The sequence below is a fragment of the Dermacentor variabilis genome, chromosome 5 (genome assembly GCF_050947875.1).
Source record: "Dermacentor variabilis isolate Ectoservices chromosome 5, ASM5094787v1, whole genome shotgun sequence".
Lineage (NCBI taxonomy): Eukaryota > Metazoa > Arthropoda > Arachnida > Ixodida > Ixodidae > Dermacentor > Dermacentor variabilis.
In genome coordinates, this window is record NC_134572.1 from 112213764 (window position 1) to 112237119 (window position 23356).

General features: G+C 51.3%; 1 protein-coding gene across 4 annotated transcripts in view; it reads left to right on the forward strand.

Moving 5' to 3' along the window:
* The window catches only part of LOC142583058 (paired box protein Pax-6-like), a 218037-nt gene extending 195748 nt beyond the window's left edge, over nucleotides 1–22289 (forward strand). For 3 of the 4 annotated variants that reach the window (XM_075693333.1, XM_075693332.1, XM_075693334.1), the window contains exons 6-8: nucleotides 4601–4981; nucleotides 13493–13695; nucleotides 20669–22289. In XM_075693333.1, the coding sequence (XP_075549448.1) occupies nucleotides 4601–4981; nucleotides 13493–13695; nucleotides 20669–20956 (872 nt within the window). In that variant the 3' untranslated portion in view covers nucleotides 20957–22289. The remainder of the gene's footprint in view (nucleotides 1–4600; nucleotides 4982–13492; nucleotides 13696–20668) is intronic. The other variant, XM_075693335.1, reaches the window with a different exon arrangement.
* The last annotated feature ends 1067 nt before the right edge of the window (nucleotides 22290–23356 follow it).

A 23356-nucleotide genomic window follows, 5' to 3' on the forward strand; every position in this document is an offset into this window, starting at 1 on the left:
GTGAGAGTGATTATACCTCCCCTTTGATTTTAGTTGAGGTACCGGGCAAGGAACCTCGTCCTTGCGTCGACTACCGCAGGCTTAATTCCATCACTAAGGATCAAATTTATCCGATCCCTAACATCGAGGAGCGCCTTGAGAAAGTTAGTAGCGCTCAGTTTATTTCCACCCTAGATCTTGTCAGGGGTTATTGGCAGGTTCCACTTACAGAAGAGGCTAGTAGGTATGCGGCGTTCATTTCACCAATGGGAACATTCCGTCCTAAAGTGTTGAGTTTTGGTTTGAAGAACGCGCCATACTGTTTTTCAAGTCTCATGGATAAAGTGTTGCGGGGACAGCAAGAATTCGCTTTACCGTATCTAGACGACGTAGCGATATTCTCCGCATCCTGGTCTGAGCATATGACACACTTGCGGGCAGTGCTAACCCGCCTGCGCGAAGCAGGCTTGACAGTAAAGGCTCCTAAGTGCCAGTTAGCACAGGCCGAGGTTGTCTACCTCGGTCACGTGATTGGTCAGGGTCGTCGCCGCCCCTCTGAAATAAAAGTGGCCGCTGTGCGAGACTTTCCGCAACCGCGCACAAAGACCGATATTCGGTCGTTCTTAGGTGTCGCCGGCTACTATCAGAGGTACATCCCTAGGTACTCTGATATCGCGGCTCCCCTGACGGATGCTCTAAGAAAGACAGAGCCTCAAACAGTCGTCTGGGACGAGACAAAGGAAAGAGCTTTTAGCGCCCTAAAGAGTGCCCTAACAAGCCAGCCTGTGCTACGATCGCCAGACTATACAAAAGGGTTCATTGTTCAGTGCGATGCTAGTGAGCGAGGCATGGGCGTTGTACTGTGCCAACGGGAAAATGGAGAAGTAGAACACCCCGTCCTGTATGCTAGTCGTAAGCTGACCAGTCGTGAGCAGGCGTATAGCGCCACCGAGAAAGAGTGTGCATGTCTCGTGTGGGCCGTTCAGAAATTGTCATGCTATCTAGCCGGCTCGAGGTTTATCATTGAGACGGATCACTGCCCTCTCCAATGGCTGCAGACCATCTCTCCCAAAAATGGCCGCCTTCTGCGCTGGAGCCTCGCTTTACAACAATATTCCTTTGAGGTGCGTTACAAAAAGGGGAGTCTCAACGGTAACGCCGATGGCTTAAGTCGAAGCCCCTAACGTAGGAATCAGCCTCAAAATTGTTTGTTACTGATGTTTTTCTTCCTGAGGCAGGATTTTTTTTAACATATTGCTTTTGTTTAGTGTTTCAAAGTGATGATATGCTTTCTAGTGCAATTTTTCAATTTGTGGACGCGTTCTGAGTGATGCTAGACTACTGTAAGGAACTAGGCAGTGGTATAACAAGGGGAAAGAGCCTGGCAGGGCTTAGTGAGGGTTGTGCCGTGCTTGCTGACTGAGCGGTTGAGTTTTCAGCGTAGTTCTAACGCTTGCCGGGAACGAGAACAAAAATGTGAACTCTCCCGAAGTCACTTTGCAGTGTCCCGTGCGAACCTGAACGAGAGAACGAGGCCTTCTCTGTACGCTGCGCTCAAGAAACGTCAAGGGACGCCCGACTTCGGTTATGAGCATCATCGAGCGACATCCCTCCGGACAGCGGATGCAGTCCCCTGTCCATCGGGATCTCCTTTCCCCGGCGGGGCGGTCTGTTGCGTTTCGCCTGCGACACGTGGTTTTGCCGGCGCGACGGCGGCGGGGCGGCGGACATTTTGGCCCGATCGTCGTCACCGCAACACTCATCGCCAGGTGTTTCCAGGCGCGTCTGCGGCGATGCGACCGCCTAGGGATTTCGTTCCAGTCATTGTGCCCGAAACAGGCGATGCCAAAGCAGGGATCTCATTCCAGTTATTGGGCCCGAAACAGGCGATGCCAAAGCAGGGATCTCGTTCCAGTCATTGTGCCCGAAACAGGCGAAGCCAAAGCAGGGACCATCTTCTCGTTACAGTCATTGTGTCCGACCGGCAGCGCCACGACAGTGTGCTGCGCAGCGCCACGACAGTGTGCTGCGCAGCGCCACGACCAGTTGCTACGAGATCTTGCGCAGCGCCACGACATGGTGCTACGGCATCGCTACGACAGTGTGCGTCACCATTAGCCCATTGTACATTCACGTGCTCGTCTTTTTAGGGGTTCCTTCTTGCCCTCAACTGCGAGAGTATAAAAACAGCTGCCCCCGGACGCCAGAGGAGGGCTCCGATTTCTTCTGTTGAGTGAAGTGCTCTCCCGTCTCTCTACTTCGGTCAACCTGACCGCCAACTCTTTGCGATGTTAAAATAAACAAGTTGTATCGTTGTTACCAGTCGACTCATGCTTTGCCGGGACCTTCGGATGCTTGCAGTTGTACCCCAGGCCGCCAGGCCAACGCTACCCTTGGGGCTTGCGACCCAGGTACAACCACGGGCGTCAGCGCCGAGTTCCCAACAGATCGTACCAGCAGTCGGATCCCAAACAGTACTGACTTTCGATACCCGTCTGACGTTCTTTAAGTAGTATATTGTGGGGGACGATGCGATTTCATCGACGTGAACGTGGGAACACCGTGCATATTACGCGATCATCCGCGAACCTCACGAACATTCACAGAGGCACCCCGTGCATGGTGTGCGCAAATCGATACCCGCTTCGTCCCTTGCGACACCAAAAGAACAGGGTCACGCGGAATCGCCCGTGCAATGCACAGGGGGCGAGCGTCAGAGGGCTGTATCGTTTGCAAGGGGTGCAATATACAGAATAGGATGCGCAGCTGATGATCGGGCAGAACAATGGTCGCGCGCGCGCGCGCTCATGGTTTCGGCGCCGACAACGATACTGAAAGGAATTCACGATGGCGGTGGCTGCGGGGGGCGCAGTCCACTGTGAGAATCAATTGCCGATGCTCGGCTCGTTTCTCGAAGAGCGCACACTCACTCACACACACAATCGCCGAGGCGCTTCACGCTTCTCCATTAAATGTATTGCCGCGGTATAATATACTTACCGCGACCTGCGCTGTCTGGAAGGCTTGAAGTCCTCTCCCCCACACTCTTCTTCTTTCCTCAGTGCAACCCGAGGGGCTGTTTTTACGACGGTCCGCGCCGACGAATCTTGATTCCACAGCGCGCCCCATAGCTCCCTGTTTCAGTGGCCAGCTTCTTTTACTATTCCATACGATGCGAACGGGAGAGCGACCTTTGAAGAGAGATAGCGCCGTCGGTATACCTCTTCGTACCTTTACGCTTTTACTTCTGTCTGTGCCTCGGTCTTTCGTTCGAGGCGCCTATTTCTTGCTCTCCGCGTGAGCATTACAGGAAGGTCGAGTTTAATGTCCTCCAACAAAAACAGTGCCGCTGCTTCCCTTTCTCTCTCCCTCCCCTCCCCCTCTCTCTCTTTTTTTCATACTCTAAGTTGCCATATAGTGCCCGCCTTTAATCACCTCCTCGACAGAAGTAGATAGCTGCCTACGGTAGCAGCGGATGGGCTTCGGACGCGCCCGATCAAGGCAATGAACTGAGGCTGTCGGAAGACAGCGGCGCGGCGCATTTAATGGTATATAGCGTGGAGATGGGTTAGCTTCGTACGCGTCTGATATCTGGGGTGACCCGACCCGCGTGGCGGCGCGCTTCTCGTTGGTGACTCCGACATCAGATACTTCTAGCGGCTTTATACGCAAAGAGGCGTGACAGAAGTTGTCTGTACCTGCGCGCACGGAGGCATTTAACAGAAGGGGAGCAACACGTGACTTTGCGCGCACGCGGATGAGACGGCGCTGAGCTGAAGCAGCGTCAGAGACACAAAGAGAGTCTCATGCCACAGATGTTTAGTGTTTTCAAAGCGTGAGGCAGGATTTGTAGCGAAAGATACGAGCGATGACAACATACTGGCCTGTGAACGGTCCATCGACTTCATCTGCGCAGTGTGAGTCTTTATCTCGATCGGCTGCCACACTGGATTCATGTACATCGGCACACTTCGTCGGTTTCGTGCGTCGGGAGACAGAGTTTCACGAGCACGTTAAATTCATATTTCGACGCCGCATATATGGCAAACTAACGGATTTCTTTAAAAAGAATGCTACAGAAGTGTTGCAATGAGTTAGAAATCGATCAGATTGACCGGGCTCGTTCATATTTGTTCACTTGCTGGACTTCCAGCAAAGGCATTTGCACGGGCTCAGATTCACCTGCTACTCCGGTTCATCATTAGCCCGAGTGTTTGAAGCCCACTCAGTCGCTTAATCTGAGCGTGATGTAACGTCTCAGCGTTTATCAGTTAGAAATACTGTTCTACTTTGCAGGAGTCAAACGCTTCTCCCTCGTGCCTATGCCTCAAAGGAGGCACCATGTTGAACGACAGAAAGGTTCGCAGGATATTTACAGAAAACAAGAAATACGCATGCAAGATGACTGGAATACCGCCTGCGCAGGCGTGTAGAAAAATTGTCGCCTTTTTATCGTCCCGGTCCGGCAGCTGTCTTCGTTATTTTAATGATTCATTACGTAATATTGGATTCAAACAGCCTGTCAATCAGAGTGTGTCTATATACCACGAGAACAACACCCTATAAACCGTCTCTCTCTATCCTTCTCTGTCCGCCTCCCCTTTCTCTTTCTAAACTGCAGGCGTATGCAGCAACAACACTGCGCCCAGCGTCAGCTCCATCAACCGGATTCTGCGCAACCGGGCCGCCGAACGCGCCGCGGCCGAGTTCGCCCGCGCCGCCGGCTACTCCATGTACCACCCGTACGCGGCAGCCGCAGCGGCCACGCTGCCGTGGCCGTCGCCCGCCGCAGCCGCCGCCGCCGCTGCCGCTGCGGCAGCCGGAGGACCGGCGGCCGCCGCCCTCTGGTCTCCCTTCCTCGCTGCGCCCATGGCCGGCAACGGACCGTCGCACCACGGGTCCGGCTCGGGCACCGGCGGCGGCATGGGGTCCAGCTCCGCCAACTCCAGCCCGGACCCGGCGGCGCTGGCGGCGGCATTCAGGGCCCGCACGGGCGACGACCGTGAGTAGGCGCAATGTACGCTTATGGTGGCGCACTTGTCGGTGCCTCTTTGACAGAGGAATGTACGCGAGAAGCGCGCGCAGCACGACGCTCAGCTGCGCCCTGCCGGCAGGCGCGATGTCGACACGGGTTCGATGTCGTGCACCACGCAGCCGCGGCCCTGTTCCGGTGGGGGTCGAACGCGAGACACGCGCGCGCTTAAATTTCAGCACACGTTAAATATAGCCCCTGTAGGTATATAGCTAAGTTTATCGCGGGGTCCTCCACCCATGTGTCGCCTCACAACGGTGAGACGTGAACCACCGCGCCAAGCCAGAAACAACCGACAAAAGATGACTACGTTAACTGTGACTTCGTGTAGAAGTTAGTGCTCGGTGCTGCAAAGCTCGCGATTCAATTCCCAATTGCCAAAAGCGGCAGCTGATTCCGATATATGTGTGTATCACTCGACACATTTTTTTTTTTTTTTTGGCGGCGTTGATGACTAAATACAAAATTCGCGACTACTGTGAAGGCCAGAGCAAGTGCGCAATTTAGTATGGTGATAGTAAAGTTGGTGGGGCGTACGAAAGACCGCTTCCGTCATGCAGGTATGTAGTGTATGTGGCTATATATAGCGGCGTCTGAAACACATGTCCCAGCCCAACCTCGCGACGTTCCATTTCTAATTATAGCATGACGGTCATGTTATAGACTCTGGCCCTATACTGCTGTTGCAATTCAAATTTACCAGCTAATAACATGCGATGGACATATTAATAAAGGCACATCTTAATCTGGACACGTTGAACAAACACTCACAGGAATTCATGCCATGAAGCATTTATTAAACTTCAAACGGGCTCTTCAGTGATTAAACGATATATGCATCCACCTATACTGCAACATTATATATTATATGCACGGAGACTATCGTAGTGTCTTATATTGCGTTGAACTCGCGATCGATGTACCGAAGTCGAACTCTACAACAAAATACCCTTGGTTTTCGTTGGATGCACAGCTTAGCTCATCTCCTTAGCTGTGTTGAACAAGCACGAAACACCGTAGATATAACGAGTATACTGTATACCGTCTCAGGAAAATAAGAAGGATCACCCACACACGACTTTTTTTCGCGTTCTATACTATGTAACACGAAAGTGGATAACGAAAACGGAACGTGGCTAACGTTGGAGGAACATCCACAAAATCTCCTCAGCTTCGTGCAACTGAAAAAAAAAAATAATAAAAAGCGATAACGAAGTCTCTTCTTGCATGCGTTAACGCGGCTCATGTTAACGCCGGTGTTCCGTAACACGAAAACGTGTCTTGAAAGAAAGGAGCTCATGCAGAGAGGTGTCGCGAGAAAGTCTCCGCGCGTGAGCTGGTATTTCGTGAAAGCCCAGAGGCGGTTAAGCCTCCGCTAAATCACTCGCTAATGGCCGCTCAAAAGTGCGGTTCCACGAAAGCTGTTCGTATACATACGCAGCCGGCGACGTTTTTAGTTTGTCGTCTGTGACTGGAATCTTAACTACGCCGAGTCAGCTGACGACTCCAGACGCGCGCGAATTGTCCGCACAGCTCGTCTTGCGCTCATGAGCGAAAGACGAGCTCGTGTGAACGTGCACGTTCACACTTTCCTCGTGTCCTAATTGCCTGCATGTAATATAGCGAGCGTGTGCCGCCGACTAGCAAGCAAAAACTGACTGGTGAAATCTGTCCCTTTCTGCCTAGTCTCTCTCTCTCGCCTATCGTCCGCTGTTCCGTTTGAGCAAGTTAAATTGAGTATTCTAGAAGTAAACTGCTTGCAACCTGTTCACACGATCCCCCAGCTAAACTCAGCTGCCTAATTTACGAGCATGACGCAACATGCTCTGTACTGAAACTAATTCACTGTAAAATAAAGAGGCGATACCTTTTTTGTGGACTGGAGGCAAATGCACTCTAGCTTGTGTTGATGGTAATTCATCCTAATGCAAGGATTTTCTTAAGCAACGCGTCTCCATTCATACTTACGCGAGCCCAGTAAGAGCACCGAATTTCATTCGTTCTCACCTTCAATGGTGTCTCGCGTTTTGTCGTGATTTATTTGAAGGGATGCGCCAGAGACGATCGGTGGCAATTGATTCGTGAGACCAATCAATCATGTGCGACAAAGTTGGCTTGAAAACTAGAGATACATGATGTGCTCAACATAAATGCAATCTCGAATGCGACATTGTTTTTTGTTCATCCGAGTCGTCCCTTTGTTATAGGGAAAATCGCGCCTACTCGGAGCATCCTTGTCTCGGTATGATGCCGACAAGGCGCATACAAAGTATTTTCTTCCGTTTCCGAACGTTTCAACTAAACGAAGCACAGTGTATAAATTTAGTGTTTAAGCTAACAATTGGCCAACGACGCGCACATCTCCTGCGCGTGCATCTTTTTTTAAATGCAAACCCTCGGTACGAGGATCTGATTGCTCTAAGGGTGACGTCGACGACGCGATCGAATGCTGTTCTTGTACTTCTCGGTCACTGACATAAACAGATCAGTGCGCTATCCATGTTTGCGGGCTATAAATAGAATATGAAAGATATACCACCATGCAGCACTGAGTTTTCTGACTCATGGGCAACGGTGTGCAATGGTAGAGTCCTTCAGTGTACGCACCGTCGTATACAATGAGGCGACAGAATTCGCCGCGTGAAAGGTCTATCTCCCCAATTCTCTTTCCCACGCAGAGCAGCATGTCAGCGACGTATATACACGAGGGCTGAAATATCTGCCGTTCATTAAAGGGCTATCTCTCTCTCCCTCTCTCCGTCATGCAACTATGGCGTTGCAAATGCCGCATACACATTGTGAAGGCGAATGTAATAACGAAAGCAAACCCGGTATGCAGAAGACTTATGTGCCCTTCATGCTTAAACGCGTTCGCATTAACAAAACACTTCCTAGTATTTCTCTTCGGCGCTGTACAGTCAGACGCCAAATCACGTGATCGCATCGCGCCGCCATGAAGACGCATACGTTTTCGCAATGTCGCCTCATTCTTTTGTTGAAATTAAAACAGGTGCAGGAGGCTGTGGCCGCACGGTGGCGACGTCTTTAGCCCACCGTTTAGCGTGAGAAGAAAAATATTGTCCGCGAACCTCATTAACGCAAGCAACGGCACACCCGTCGCAACAGGCGCATCGGAGGCCTTCGTTTGTGGGAGGCGCGCGCTCGGTATAGCTGCCCAGGAAAAGAAAAGACGGAGGCGGTCTTTCGTGAACGAACTCGCGCACACCGCGGCCCTCCTCGTCGTCGTCGAAGTGACTGTGCGAGCACGCGAATAAAAAGTGGCAGCAGGAGAGGCTCGCTTCGAAGGCGTGGTGTACGCTCGCGTACGCGTCGCGCTGCGCGTGCGCCGCCCGCGGAAAAAAAATTTACGGCCCTTGACTATGCTAACCAAAAGTGAGCTGCGCGCGCACGCGCGCAGTCGTGATCGGCGCCATTCTCGCACGACGTGACACGCCGCGCGTGACGGCGCCGCGACAAGCCTGCCCCTGCGCAGCTCGACGCGAGCGCGCGCGAGCGTGCCAACGATGCCGCAACGCTTGAGGCATACGTACACACACGCCGCGTGGGTTGGGGGTTCACATGCAGGAGAAGAAGGGGGGGGGGAAGGGGGGAGTGTGTCCCGTCCTTGCTGGATGTACACGGCGGCGCAGACCCTTAAGCGCGATGACTAGGCAACTTTGCCGAGTCAATCCGTGCGCGCAGCTGCTGTCGCGCGATCCCCGAAACACGCGCTCCGAGCCGTCGCGCGCGGAGTCAAATCGAAGTCGTGCTCGGGGCCCAGCTGTGCGCGCGTCGAGCGAGCCGTGCGGCAAAGCGCGCTGCGCGCGCTATTGCCGCCCTGGCCGCCGAATCCTGCGCTAACTAACCGATAATAGGCTGGCGGAGAGAAGGTAGAGAGAGAGAAAGACAGAACGAGGAGAAACCGGGGAATGTGGCTGCTGCTGAATTATATACGAGCGACAGGTACACTGGGTCGTCTGTAAGCGTCGCCCGGAGGGTAGGGCAGGAGGGGGGGAGGGTTGCACACAGCCGGAAAAACATAGAGAAAGGCGGAGCTGATCGAGGAACGGGCAATGGGAAGGCCGCTCCAGGTATTCGCGACGTGCAGTGATCGAAGTGACACAACGCGCCGCCGACGCTCATTGGGCCTTTCTCGTACAGGCACCCGAGGGCTCTCGCGTTCTTATCTTTAATTGGACGACAATGCGGGCCATTTGCGACACTATAACCTCCTTGAAGAGAGCGGTGGTGCTTCGCCCGTATAGCGTGTATACGTGTACATGCACAGTGGTATCACGATCGTGTCGGCGAAGTAAATGCGCGCCTGGCGGAATCGAATGGTGTTGCTACACGTCGTGGCCTTTATTTCCATTTCCTCTTATCCTCCTCTCTTCACGGCAGGCGCAAATGAAACGGCTGATGCCTATGTCAGATTCGTTTTACAATTGTCGTGATCGCCGGCCCCCATTGAACATTACAACGAAATTCCCCGGTTCCGAAGACGCTGTGAAAAGATCCGCCTGTTCAGTTTGGCGTTTCGATGCTGACATTGGTGAATGGGAGCTCGTTTTGAACAAGAAAGACGTGAGCATAACATATGTGCCAATAAGAAACGTGAGCATAACATATATGCCAATAAAAATGGCCCAACGCATTGCTTGGTTTGAATGCAGTAAGCAGTCATCGTGAGCTGGCGACGTAGCTGACAGTCACTTATATATTGCCGAAAGATGGCGTCGCGCTGTATGTTAGATTGGCTGCGTTCACGATTTTGATTGGTGCGTCGGCCCTTTTCGTGTCTCCATGCAGAGCCGGAACATTCAATAGAATCGAGTGCTGCTTGCTACGTTCTCCCCATGTTCTTTCTTCTCCTCCTTACTACTACTCCTAATACTATTTAGTAATAGCATTACTACCTCTAAATACTACTACAACTACTGCTATTAACTACTACTAATTCTTCTAAAACACAACTATGCTACCACTGCTACTGCTGCTCATTCTTGTCATAATTTATTCCCGCAAAAGCAAAGACTGGGAGCAGTACACACTTCCAACATGTCGCGCAACGGGAGAGCGATCAGGCAAGGGCCTCGGGACTATAACGTGGGCCGGTCTGCGTCCAATCGATCCTCATAAAACGACGACTTCGCACTTAATCTAATACGTGTGAGCTATACGTGCAATCCTATACAACTTTTACCCATACACAACACGTTGATTTACTTTGACTGCATGCACTCGCCAAGGTTTCCCAGAGCCTTCATTTCGTATTCGTCGTCGGTGCTATGGGGCGCCACAACATCTCCGCGAGGATATATACGCTCCCGAGTGCTTCGGCACTGCCTCAGCGCCCACCCCGACAACTCTCCCATAACCGGGCACGCAATGAAATATCGCGCTGGTCGTCAGACCTGTTGAGCGCGGCATGACGTTCGTTACGATTGTCGGCCCCTCGTGGCACGGTATGCGCCAGCCCGAAGGCGGCGCAAATCAGGGAACGAATGCATGCCGAAAGCAAAAACAAAGATATGAAGAGAGAGAGAGAGAGAGAACGGGCAGTCTGACCGTCTGACTCGCAGCCAGGAGAGAGACTCCCGCGGGCGTTGCAAGGCGTTCGTATTGTTCGTGTATAAATGCAATTTGGTTGACTGCGCTGGTAGAAGAGTCGGAAAGAGTATGCAAGCGTGGACGGAAAAGTGATACGTTGAAATACTTCACATGCAAAAATAGAAAGTGGGGGGGGGGAGATAAAAAGTAGAGTTATGTTACCGATCGTTATAGGGCTGGGGGTGGGGGGGGGGAGATATTGAGTAAGAGTCCACCTAGTGGACTGTCCATTTCGGCCGCTGCTGATTGCATGCAGCTCTGCGAGAGCGGAGGAGACGAGCGGCCTTAGCCAATCAGCAGTGGCCGAAATGGACAGTCCACCAGGTGGACTCTTACAGAATACACCCCCGCCCCCTGGTCTATATATGTAGTACTCTTGCCCCTATACACATTCTATAGTAACATGCTAAGACGATTGACATTTTTTTTTGTTTATACTGTCAACGTTTCCAATATTTAAAAAAAAATAAAAAAGAAGAAAGGAAAAAGGAAACACTTTAAAAACATAGCTTTTCGACAACTTGGACTGAATTTTTCCGTTTCCAAATTCTTTTTCTGGGAGCCTCCTCTTTTGCACACTGTCATATAGGGATGCTTACTTAGCCGTTGAGTAACTTCTATACTTGTTTCATGGCAATTTTCTTGATACATTCCTAGTACATTGGGGGAAAACACGGGGAAGGCGGGAGACGGAAATTCCAGACGATGAGCAAAACGAGAACAAGGTAAAAGCGGGAGCCAACGTTTCGGCTAGTCTACTTGTCTTTTCCAGCCTTCAAAAAGACAAGTCCACTTGTCAAAACGTTGGCTCCCGGTTTTACCTTGTTCTGGGTTTGCCCATCATCCCTAATACATTGTTATATTTAAATCATTTGATTTTTTCTCAAATATATTGTTGTTCTAGTCCGAATTAAGCATCCTTTTTTTCTTATACCATGCGGCTTTTGGCCAATCCTCACAACGGGTATGCGCCAACAGTAAGGGGAAACCAAACCAAACTGAACTAATCAATGTGGGAGGACTTGTGATCATTCTTCACCGAGTTAATGTGCATGTTATATATATATATATATATATATATATATATATATATATATATATATATATATATATATATATATATATGCGCTGTCCTGTTTGTCTTCTATGCGGTCTCATCATGGCGAGTCGGTATTGGAAGCTTGGGGGAAATTTAAAATTTAAACAGAGAAACAAAGAAAGAAAGCGAACTCGAAACTCTTGACAAAGGCGCCACTTGTAACAGCTGTAGTACGAGCAGAGTCCTTCATTACTTTTCACCTAAGTAGTGCATGATTGCTGTTCCAAATTTCGCCGCCCATCGGTTTAAACCGTTCGAACTTAGAACCACCAAATATGGATTCGGCCGAAGGAACGAACACAGGGCACGCTTAACGTCACATTGCGGAAACTCTGGCTCAGAGACGGTCGATATAGAATGTCTTCATTTCAAAACGAACTGTAGTGCACGTTGGGATCCTATAACACGACTGCGCGATCGCGTACAGGTTAAGCTCTATTGCTAAGTCGCTTGGAGAGGAACGGTGCTAACCATTTATCACAAATGCGTGATGAGACAACATAGGACTACTAGAAACTAGAAAGCAAACTTCTCAAACCTAAGAAAAGAAAATTATGGGGTATTACGTTCCAAAAGCACTTTCTGATTATGAGGCACGCAGTAGTGGAGGACTCCGGAAATTTGGACCACCTCGGGTTCTTTAACGCACACCTAAATCTAAGTGCACGGATGTTTTCGCATTTCGCCAGCCTAAGAAAACGGAAGCGCGCAACAGGTATTGTACGTACGTGCTTTAGCCACACGCCAGCAGTGCCAACTAAATCCCGGCGAGGTTTCCAAGAATATATAGATATGTGATGGGGCGGTTTGACGGCGACGGAGCCAACTGTGTGTCACTACCACATCTCTGATTTTGCCCCCTTTAGTTCAGTCAACAATTTTATTAGAACCATATTACCCACTCTAAATGGCCTACTTGATTATCGAGATATCCGATGGAAAGTTAGGCAAAGTTATTGGCCACGCTTAGAAATGCTTAATGGGGAGTTTCTTACAACGTATATTTGCCGCAGTTTTTTTATTTACGCCTGTCATAGTAAGCTAGAATTGCTGAGCGGAAGCTTAGCTACCTGGCGTTTCCTTAGTTTCATGAACTCGTGGCGTAAAAACGCGAGAAAAGAAAGAACCGCGCAATGCATAAGTAGCAGTTTGTGTGAACATGCCGAACAATTTTGCCACTGTCGTCGCGGCTGTCTAATAACTAATTTGTAGTAATAGTAAACAAGTGATTGCGACAAAACATTGAAGACATTAAAGACACGAACTACGACAGATTGGCCACCTGCTGTGGCTCTGCCCAGAAACAAATAATACTCGAGAGAGGATTCTAAGATCTGCCAAGCTACGAACGAATCAGACAAGACAGTTACAGGCGTTGACTCATGGAGGATAAATGCGGTAACCCACTAATTTTTACATGAGGAGGGCTTCCACTCCTTTACTTAATGATCGAAAATAAAAATATTAAAGAGAGCTGCGAAAGACAATCAACAGCAACACAGGGTTTGTTCCATTGGCGAAGTATCTCCCATTGATATATCTCTTCAACTGCCGGTAATATTTAGCTCGAACACGCCGATGCGTTTCGGCCAACGCCGGGACAAATGTTAGGGCGAACGTTAGTGCTAACGACGCGCAGTTACTCCGACGCACTGAATGATATCCTTTTTTTAAAAGGCACCTATATGTGCGCAAATAAATGCTTCTACAGACGTTTCTACATAGGCGAAGAAAAAAAAAAGCAACCTCTCGTGTTGGCCACTGATTCGCAGTGGACAAGGACGGCCTGGGTGGCTGCGACGAAGGCGCCAGCTCCGACTCGGCCGACCGGCCCAAGTTCCGGCGCAACCGCACCACCTTCAGTCCCGATCAGCTGGAGGTGCTCGAGGAGGAGTTTGAGAAGACCCACTACCCTTGCGTCAGCACCCGCGAACGCCTGGCAGCCAAGACGAACCTCTCCGAAGCACGCGTGCAGGTCAGCACTCTTTATACGCTCCCATATCGCATAGGCCGCAATCTCTCACAAAGAAAAAAAAAACTCTATTGCCATGCGCAAAGAAAAAAAATATATATATCGTGCAGGAGTTTGTCACGTGAGCTGCTAAAGGGCTGTCAGTGATGCCAACACAGGCAAAGTGAGAGATTGATGAGAGAGCGAAAGCGAAAGCCCTGTTATGACCCACACCGGTTGCTACAGGGGGCGAAAACGGGAAGCCTCGGCCAGAGCCAACGTTGCAAGCTGTTAGCCATCCCCTAGTCATAAAGCTCTCCAATCACGTACCTTATCTTCATCCAATCAAGCGCCCTAGCGCTATCGGCATATTCGCCCAAAAGGCCATTTTAAGTATACTTGAGAAGAAAGCATCACCAGTAGGCTCCCACCTCTGACACCTCATTCGCATCTTTCATGGCTAACATCGTAATTTCACACTATTATAAAAGTCGTTCGGCTAATTATTTGTCGGTATGACAGCAGGTTGTTCGCGTTTGCGTTGAACTTGGTAATCTGGGAATAAGCAAAACAATAAAAAAATAAATAAATGGTGCAATAAATTCAGCTCGTGTAGCGCGAGCCCAACAATGATGAGATTGTTTTGACACAATGTCATACATACAAGGCTTACGCGATTTCGAACTTTAAGGAAGACATGCTACATTCAACTCGAAATTCATATTTCTTGTTATTTTCTTTAACTGACGTAGCTATTGCAGCTGCCCGTTACTTCGCGCTGATTGACCTGAAACGTGAAGGCGAAGCTTCCACATGCGGGAATGTCCGTTTTCCCGAAAGATCGCTGTTCTCCAGCTTCTTGAGGTACACCTTGGCCAGGGCAGGTCGTTTACTAGCGGCAACGACCAACCATCTTTCTGACGTTTTGGTGGTTCACATTTGCCGTTTCGTCGTTAGTTCTCTTTTTTCCTTCTTTTTCCACTCGCCGTCACAGTGACATATACGCTCTTTTCTACCAGTGGCGCTGCCCTGTCAAGAGTGGGCAAAGTCGTAAAAATGTCACGCTCGTCGTGCCAGCCCCGGTGGGCGCCGAGTCAGCAGCCGCGCGGTCTACGCGAAGCGTCCGCACTCGTTCACGAAGAGGGGCCCCAATTCTCACGAGCCTCGTGGCTCCATCTATCATCCGACGGAAGCACTCGCCAGTTCCAAGGCTCGTGATGGCGGTTAGCAGCTCCCGCGAGAAAGAGCGAGCCCAGCGTCGCGTTGCTGCTTGCTCCGGGAGCGCGCAAAGCCAGTGAGCCTCGCCTCGCTTCACGCCGAGCGCAAAACTAGCAGCAGCAGACGCAGGCAGCACACGTCAAGGTGGCCGTCCCGTGCGGGACGCGACAGGAAGCGTCAATTGTTCTTGGCAGGCGGCAAGAAATACGGCCGCGCTCGCGCGTGCGTTCCCTCGCTCGCTCGGTCGCTTGGCGGAGACGGTTCGTTGCCCCTTCCTCCCTTCGTTGGGTGCACCGCCTTGAACAAACCTGTTCCCCCCCCCCTCCCTCCATCAGCTCGTGACTAGCTGCGGTCGCCTGCTCGAAGTCGTCGTCGTCGTCGTTGTGGACGCCGTCGCGTCACCCATTGCCGAGGGCAGGGCAAAAGGGGGTTAGTCCCCGCGCCGCCGCGAAAAGGTGGGCCTGCGCGTGCCCGCGGACGCTGTTGCGGCCTCTCGACTCATCGCCGCCCCCTTTCCTGTCTGCCAGGTCGTGTACGCGACGATGGGCGCGCTCTGTGGCGCTCAGCCGGCCGCCGTTTCCGTCGCCACGCCGCGTCTAGGAAAAAATTGCGTGAAGTTGGCTGTCCGTACGCGCACACTCACGAGGGGAGAGAGGGAGAAAGATAGAGAGAAATGTTCAAATAAAGCCCGTTTTCGACAGAGGAGGACATTTTATTCGGAAGATTATTAAAGTTCATGTCTAGAGCTTCTTACTCTTCTGTTGCCCACCCAACATCTTTTTAATGCGACTGACTCAAAGCTCTAGCCTCCTGACGTCTGGCACATAGCACGCCCATTTGCTACCTATGCTGGCTATAGTAGTCTAAGCTACAGACTGTAGTCCGGCAGCCTTCCCGTTGTTCGTTTTCAAAACACTTCCTTGAAAGAACGCGCTGATTAGTTGTTGAGCATATCTTACTTGAAAGTCTTACTTTGTTGTTAACTCAAGGACGCGCTTTGCTGCAATGCCAAAATGTAAGGAGGAGAAGAAAATTGGGAACAGCGTGATAAACTTGGGTTATACGACCGTCACCCAACTTCCAGCTAAAGCAAACCCGTAGCTTTTTGGGGCAGTTGTGTCTCGTTACTGTACCCACTTGATATATTGACGCGAATGGGTTATGGTGCCGTCGTGTTTTCCTCGCAGTTGTTTATCAGAGGGCTGCCATTTGTTAATCTTCAATAAGGTCCTTACCGCGTCGGTCATATAACAGCAATATTTTTGCTAGATTATAATCAAAACGAAGATATTGTGCGAGGCGGCGCGAAGAGGTAGCCGCCGTAGCCACATTTTATTTAGGCCGGTCAGTCATGGTGCATCGGGATCTCGGGAGAGGCCGACAACGCGGCCACTGAGGCCGAGCGCGCTAGCGTGTTCTATTCTCGCTCTACCTGCATTTGAGCCCGCCTTCTTCTTCGCCTGCTTTGGAGGTGATAGTCGCACTGTTACAGGGCCCTCCCCCTAGTGCGAAGCGCGATTGAAACGAAGTCCAATGGTAAAGTCCAGGTGAAGTGTGCAGATGGTGTAGTCGTTGGTAGTGTCGGGTTCACGCAATCCGAGAGAAATGTACCAGGCAGCAGCGGCAGTGTAGGGTGTGAGCGAGGCTCACCCAGTGATGCCGTAGTGCGAAATCGCGACCTGCCCCAGATTATCGTAGATGCCAGGGCCTGCAGAAGTTGGAGCTCCAAAAGTAGACCATCTGACAGCTCTGAACTTGCGTGGAGATAGCGCAAGTGTTGGTCGCTCACGTTGCTGACGTAGAAGGGATTCTCGAGATGAAGAAACCAGATGGCGGAGTGGCTCATGTGAAACTTCAATAGGCCACGCATTCGCGGAAGATGTGAGCACTGGACATCGGAAGGCTCGCCTGCTGCTTCTTGAGGTGAAATCTCGAATGCCGATAGCATCAGGGTTGCGGTGGTCGCTGAATGTATCGCGAAGGTTGTGCTTGTGGCGTCGCCGTACCAGTGAGAGTGAAATTTCAATTGGCTTACGAACCGAGTAGAGGTTTGATGCTGGGGCCGGCGCGTGCTGACGATCGGCGCAAATGGACGCAGGCTACGTGGGACGGCAACACACAGAATGACGCGATGGTTCAGATGGCGAGAGCTGCAGTGAGGGAGCGTCCACTGGAGAAGAGTGAGCGCTCGAGATGACGTAGCCAGCAAGTACGGCTGCTCGCAAGTCCTCGCAGAATTCAGGACCGGGGGATGACAACCGGAGCCTGGAACGTAGCCAGAGCCTGGAACCTTGTTGAGAAGGAAGTGCCTGTCCAGCCGGATGAACCAGATGTCCGGCATGTCATGTAGAATTCCCGGACACCCTAAACTGTGGGACGTCTGCCGGACCGCGTGAGGCCACATCACTCGCCTTGGTAGAGCCGGTGCGCTCACGTTGGCATGGCTGCGCTAGGTCGTCCGGGTCACCAATTTGTGGGAAGGCGGCGCGAAGAGGTAGCCACCGTAGCCACATTTATTTAGGCCGGCCAACGATTGTGAAGTGGGAACCAGGGAGCACGCTGCGGCCACTCAGGTCAAGCGCGCTATAGTGTCTTGTATTCTCGTGCTACCTGCACGTGAGCCCATCTTCTTCTTCGCCTGCTTTGGAGGCGATAGTGGCGCCGTTACAATTGTTATAATTCATGCTAAATAATAATTTGACAATATGTTTTCACTTTGCTCGCACACAAGTTAGCTTTTCAGCGAATAGCAACATTAACAGTGGTGAATCCTTGGCACAGCTGCAACAGTATATATCTTATCTGAGTATAGTGGATTTGGGTGGGCGGTCTCCCGAACCACTTTATTAAAAGAAATAAGTGAACGAGGAAAGAAAGAACAGGTGAATAAAGGGGCCGGAGGAAGCATTCCTGCATAGTGTGGCAACATACGCTCGACGAACCCAGCTATATGTATCACGGCTTGATTACTGCTAGAGAAGAAAAAGAAAAGGAAGGAGAAAAAAGAAAGCGCCAGAAACAGAAACGAAACAGACAACGAAAGACGAACACCGCTTTCCCGCGCGCTCCCTCGATGTCAAGAGAACCGCCTCCCCTTCCAAAAGCCTCGGCCCGTTTAGGCAAGAGCCCTCTCGAAATAACGCCGAGTGACCGCGGGCTGCCGTCGTCATCTGTAGGAGCCGCTTCCTCTTTCGCGAAGCAGCGCGATCCGGGCACGCAGCGCACGATAACGACCCAAAGCCGCGCGTTCGCGCACGTGGTAATGACGCGAGCAAACCAGGTACCACCACCGCCACAGGCGTGCCTCCATCGCGCCGCCCGGCGGCGTCGTTATGGCCCCGCGCGCCCTCGATCCTTAGCGCGGCGCTTCTTCGGCGCGGGGACAAAGGAGTCGGTGGCGCGCGGCGCGAGCTCGGCGCTTCGCGGCCTAGGAAATGGATCCGCAGCCATAGAGATGCGCCAGTACGCCGGCGTCGAAATGATCGTGGGACAGCCCCATCGATGGAAGAAGCGCTCGCTCCCCCTCCTCCCACCAACCCTCCGCACTACACACCGCGACGGCAGTCAACGCTGCGGCGTGTAGGCCACCCGTCGCCGTAGCCCGTTTCCGTACGCGCGTTCATTCTCGCATGTCCATTCTTGCAGGACCTGCAGCCTCCTCGATCAGAGACATTTCAGTCCGGGTTGTTTCTTGATGCCCGTGCCGGTCCTGTATATAGCCTTCGTCCTTCTGAGGACGAAGCCCGTCGGACGTATAGTAGCTCCACGCGCAAACGACGAGATATCGGGAGCGGAGCAGGGGTTAAAGGCCCCCCGGTGCACGGGCTAGCTGCTCTGAGCAGTGGGTTCTATTGTGCGCATTTGAGCGCTCCGAGGATGCCGCGTTAAGCAGCCCCACAGCGATTGTGTTCTGGTGCTCCTCTGACGGTGTCGTTCCTCTAGTAGTGGCACATTTGCCGAAGCCCGAAAAGTGCCGAGTGTCCATAGCGGGAGCAGGACGTGACTGTGACCTGTTTGTGGCGGCGTGATAAAAACTGCACCATTCCGAGAGACAAAAGGATTGGTCTCGCAATGCGAACATAGCGTTGTGCTCTAGAATACGTATTGCATGTATTATAAGAGTGCCAGAGCAGTACTCTTCTAACTGTGCTCCGCGGCGGACCACAGGTCTCGATGAGTATTCAAGGGGGCCGGGTCTTCGGAGATCGCTCTATAGAGACGCACGGTTAGGGAAATTTATCAATCGGACGATCGTAGCTTGTGTCTTCCCAGGCATTTTAAGCGATGTAGCCATACGGAACTACTCTCTCCCCGATCAGAGGGAAACAAACTACAAGGTTGGTTTTGAACTGCGTGAGGCTTCGACTGTCTTTATTTTAACCTGACTTCGGAACACTGATGCAACAACGGATGACTTTTTTTTTTTACTGATCTCAGATAATGAAGGACAGGTGAAAATACCTACACGTCACGGTGCGAGCTGCAATTACAGCGAACTTTTGGTTGTGTTTCGTCAACTTTGGTGTCTCTTTCCTATGAACGCTAAAGTTATGTTCACACCTCAAAAATTGAATGTACTAAGCTGGTGCATCAGAGATGTGCGAGAGTGACAGACGCACCACAATAGTTGAGCTGAACCACAGCTCTAGGATGTTCTGGTTCTATCGTGTCTTACATAGAGCTTATTAGAGTGTAATTCAAATTTTTGCATTGTTGAGTTGAGATCATTGAGTTCTATCGGGCAAAACTTTCTACTTACAAGATACCTTGAAATTAGCCGAGATGTTTAATATGTTGTAGCTGTGCACTTAGATATGACATTATGCAACGTGCTTCGTCATGTGCACGTTCGTTTTTATGTTATTATTGTGCGTTACTTCACGTCGTGCGAGTCATAATGATGGAAAAAAAAGATGTTTTGTCAGTGTATCTAGTACCAGTGTCCTTTGTAAATCAAAACAAAAGTTTGACATGACCCTACGGAGTCTCATAAGAACACACAGCAATCGAGATCAGAAATTTTCTCGTCACACATGTTTCACTCGTTGCACATTGAAATTGCACACTTCTGGCTGAGGTGCCAAGCCATGCGATAAAGGCATCAAACGTTGAAAAATCTGCGTACATATACAAGTCCACTGAAGTCGGCTTCGCTTTTTAGTTACTCATTACGCAAACCGAAATCAGACTGAAATCAAGTCAATTTGCCCATTGAATTACCTATTACAGATAACACGGTAGATAGCACATCAACGTAAACGCAGCTGGGAGCGCACGATCACAAAGAATTACAATATGCCTCATTTGGCATCCGCATTTGTGGATCTCTGTCCGTGAATGCGTGTGCTAATCATACATCAGCAACCTCCACAAAGCGCATATTTCGAGACCTAATATTGGTGGACGTGCGTGCGGATATGGTACAAAGCGTTGTTGTCTGTAATCTTTGCAGGCCTAACATGGCGCCGATTTGGGCGAGTTGAAATTGCGTATCTCTGGCAGGCTTTCAGCGTATAGAACACGGAAACGAACAAACCTGGGCGGAGCGCTCGCTGTATATACCTATTTTGGTTTTGTTTCGTTTCCTCTTCGTTGCCGTGTTATTGCGTAACTCTACGTTGAAAACCCGTCACGGCATCAGACGTTCTCTGTCCACCGACACACACACACACGCACCGCGAGCAGGACCGCGCGCACTTGCACGTGCATGCTTGAGATGCGCAAGCGCGCGCGTCTTGTGCGGAGCGCATACCAACGCTTCGTTGTCGGAAAAACACAGGTGTGGTTTTCCAACAGACGGGCGAAGTGGCGCCGGCACCAGCGCATGAACCTGCTCAAGCCCGGAGCCGAAATGCCGGCCTCGCCAAGCAGCTCGGTCCCGTCCTCGCCGGAGCCGGCCGGGCCGCCAGCCACGCCGCCGCTCGCTAGCCGCCTGTCGCCGCCGCCCCTGCAGCCGCCCTCCCGGCCGCTGGTCATGCCACGCATGGGCGGCGAGAACTCGGCCTTCTCCAATCCGGCGGCCTCCCGGCAGCAGTCGGTCACGCCGGTGTCCGAGTACGCCGGCTGACCGCACCGGTCGGCCAGCTGCGTATGCCGGTCCCCACGAACCCATCCCGGTGGACCACCGTGAAAAAAGCTCAACCAAATTGGGACTCTCGATCGCGCCTCCCCCAGGGCGCAGGTTCCCAGGGCTGCATGCATTGCTCCCGGTTCTCCAAGCGCCGCGAGCACGCTACCCTCCTGTGTCCCGGGTGCGGACACAATCCGGTTGTGCACGGCTCGGAGCCTGTGACTGCTTTCGGGCCAGGTCACACCGACTCAGACCATCGGCTGCAGAAGGGAGTTCGGCAGAGTGTGATACGAATTCCCCGTCCAGGACGAGACGGGCTAACCCGTCAGTGCAGTGTTCAGTGAACTGTGACAAGCGTTGACGCTTCATTCGTGGGCTGTACACTGCGAAAGCCGTACTGCTACGCGGACTTTGGTTATTCCGTGCTTCGTTCCGGACACCCTTGACAAAAGTGTGTGAGTGACGCCCTGTGCCACGCGGTATGGAGACCGAAGCGCCACGGCGAAGTGCGCTATTTCGCTGCGCAGTGTCTCGACGTCGCGCTGTGGTTCGCGCCCCGTACGAGTGGGCGGTTGGCGAGGGACGGCGTAGAGTGCGGCGCGGTGCGCATGCGCAGGTCGTGCCTGCGAAGTCTACTGTGCTGCGGACATGCTCGCCCTAGTCCAGCATCTCCACATCTCTGTCCACGGCGTTCACCAAAGGCCCCTTCGTGAAAGAGAGGACACTCCTTGTGCTTGCTTTATTTCATTTATTTTTATTTTCTCTACTCAAAGCAGCATTTCTGTACAGTTATACGCAGTGACGCTATCGGTGTATCTGCTGCGTCTGCAAGGAGTTCTCGTGATCGTTTGTTTTTGCGTGTGTTTCACTGTCGCGTAAATTTTGTGGCAAATCCACGTGCTTTCTCTGGCGCGCATTGGACAATCGAGACTGCGAGATTACCCCCTCGACTACAATGACGACACCAGATCCACCGGCAGACTTCTATCCCCAAGGACAGTATTGCGGCGGCCTCATTGCTGTGATAGCCCAGTAGCATCGCGTCTTGCACCGATCTCAAGGCCAGCCATACTTAACGGCTCGGTGGTCTTAACAGTGGCATTTGACGCCAGCTGTAACGATGCGCGACGGTTGCATCTGTTTGTCGTCGGTATTTTTTTTTTATTTAGCCAGACAGATATTCCGCTCGTAATTGTACGAAGGTAATTTTTCCGATACGCGGTACCAAAGAGGTATTGCATGAATGAGAATCTCAAACTGTGGTCTCTATTTTCCTTTTCTAAAGTGCTGCCTCTTGGTGCGAGTAAAACGAGAAGCTGAAAAAAAAAAAGAAACATGAACCGAAAGCTGTAAATATTTATCACTTCGTGGAATTGTTCGCATTATATTTCTGTTAGCCTCATCTGCAAATGACTCGCACTTAAGAACGAAGGTATCGACAGTAACGGCGCATCACCCAGAGTATAACGGCGTGTTTCTGTCTTTTCAAAGTGTCACTGAAAGCCGTCTCAACAACGCAAAATTTGCCACGAATGACACCGCGACTCATTTCTGTGACCCAAGAGCCCGCATGCAATTTGAAACAGTACATATCAGACTGCTGACGTGAGAAATTTAGCTGTTTTTTTGTTTGTTTTCGCCCACGCTTCGATATTTATGGCGACACACACAAGAAAGGGTCTAAAAATAAAATCGCGTTCTGAGCTGTTGTTTAGGTCTGCGGTAAGCCAACGTGGACGCTGTCGAGCGTTATTTGGAGTCGTCCCGAGATAGTCGTGCCGCGAGTGTAGGAAGCAGTCACGAGGTAAAATGACGCTGTGACGGCTCACGCGAGACGAGGACAATACATGCGGTGCCCGGAAGCACCCGCGCGTGTGTGTGTGTGTTTCTTTCAGCCTTGTCCCGGCCGCTGCGAGAATCAGAGTCCAGCCGGTGCTACAGCTTGGGCAAGGCGCGTCCAGTACTCACTATATACGACGACTCCGTCCATTAATTGTTTCACCTTGGAATGCGTTGTCTACGCTACGAATAAAATATTCTCATCCCGAAACCGTTGCCGTTCGCATTCGTGAAAAACAAGCCCGTCGTCGAAAGACGCTGTCACAGGAAACGCGCACCCAAGGAACATACTCGAACAAGAGGAGATGCCGGGACGATGCCCGCCATATCCACTTTGTTCTTTCACCTCTTCGTTGTGTAAGTAAGTGTCTCAAAGGGGCACTGACAGGAAAACATGTTCAGCTGTATTTGCACATCATCCTCATAGAATACCGCAAAGCCAATATTATTTTTTTGTTTTATTTCATGCATACAGCTAGCCGCCATACGAAGGCTGTTGCAGGACATGGGAAAATACACTGCATCAAAATAGGAATGACAAACTATTATGCACATGTT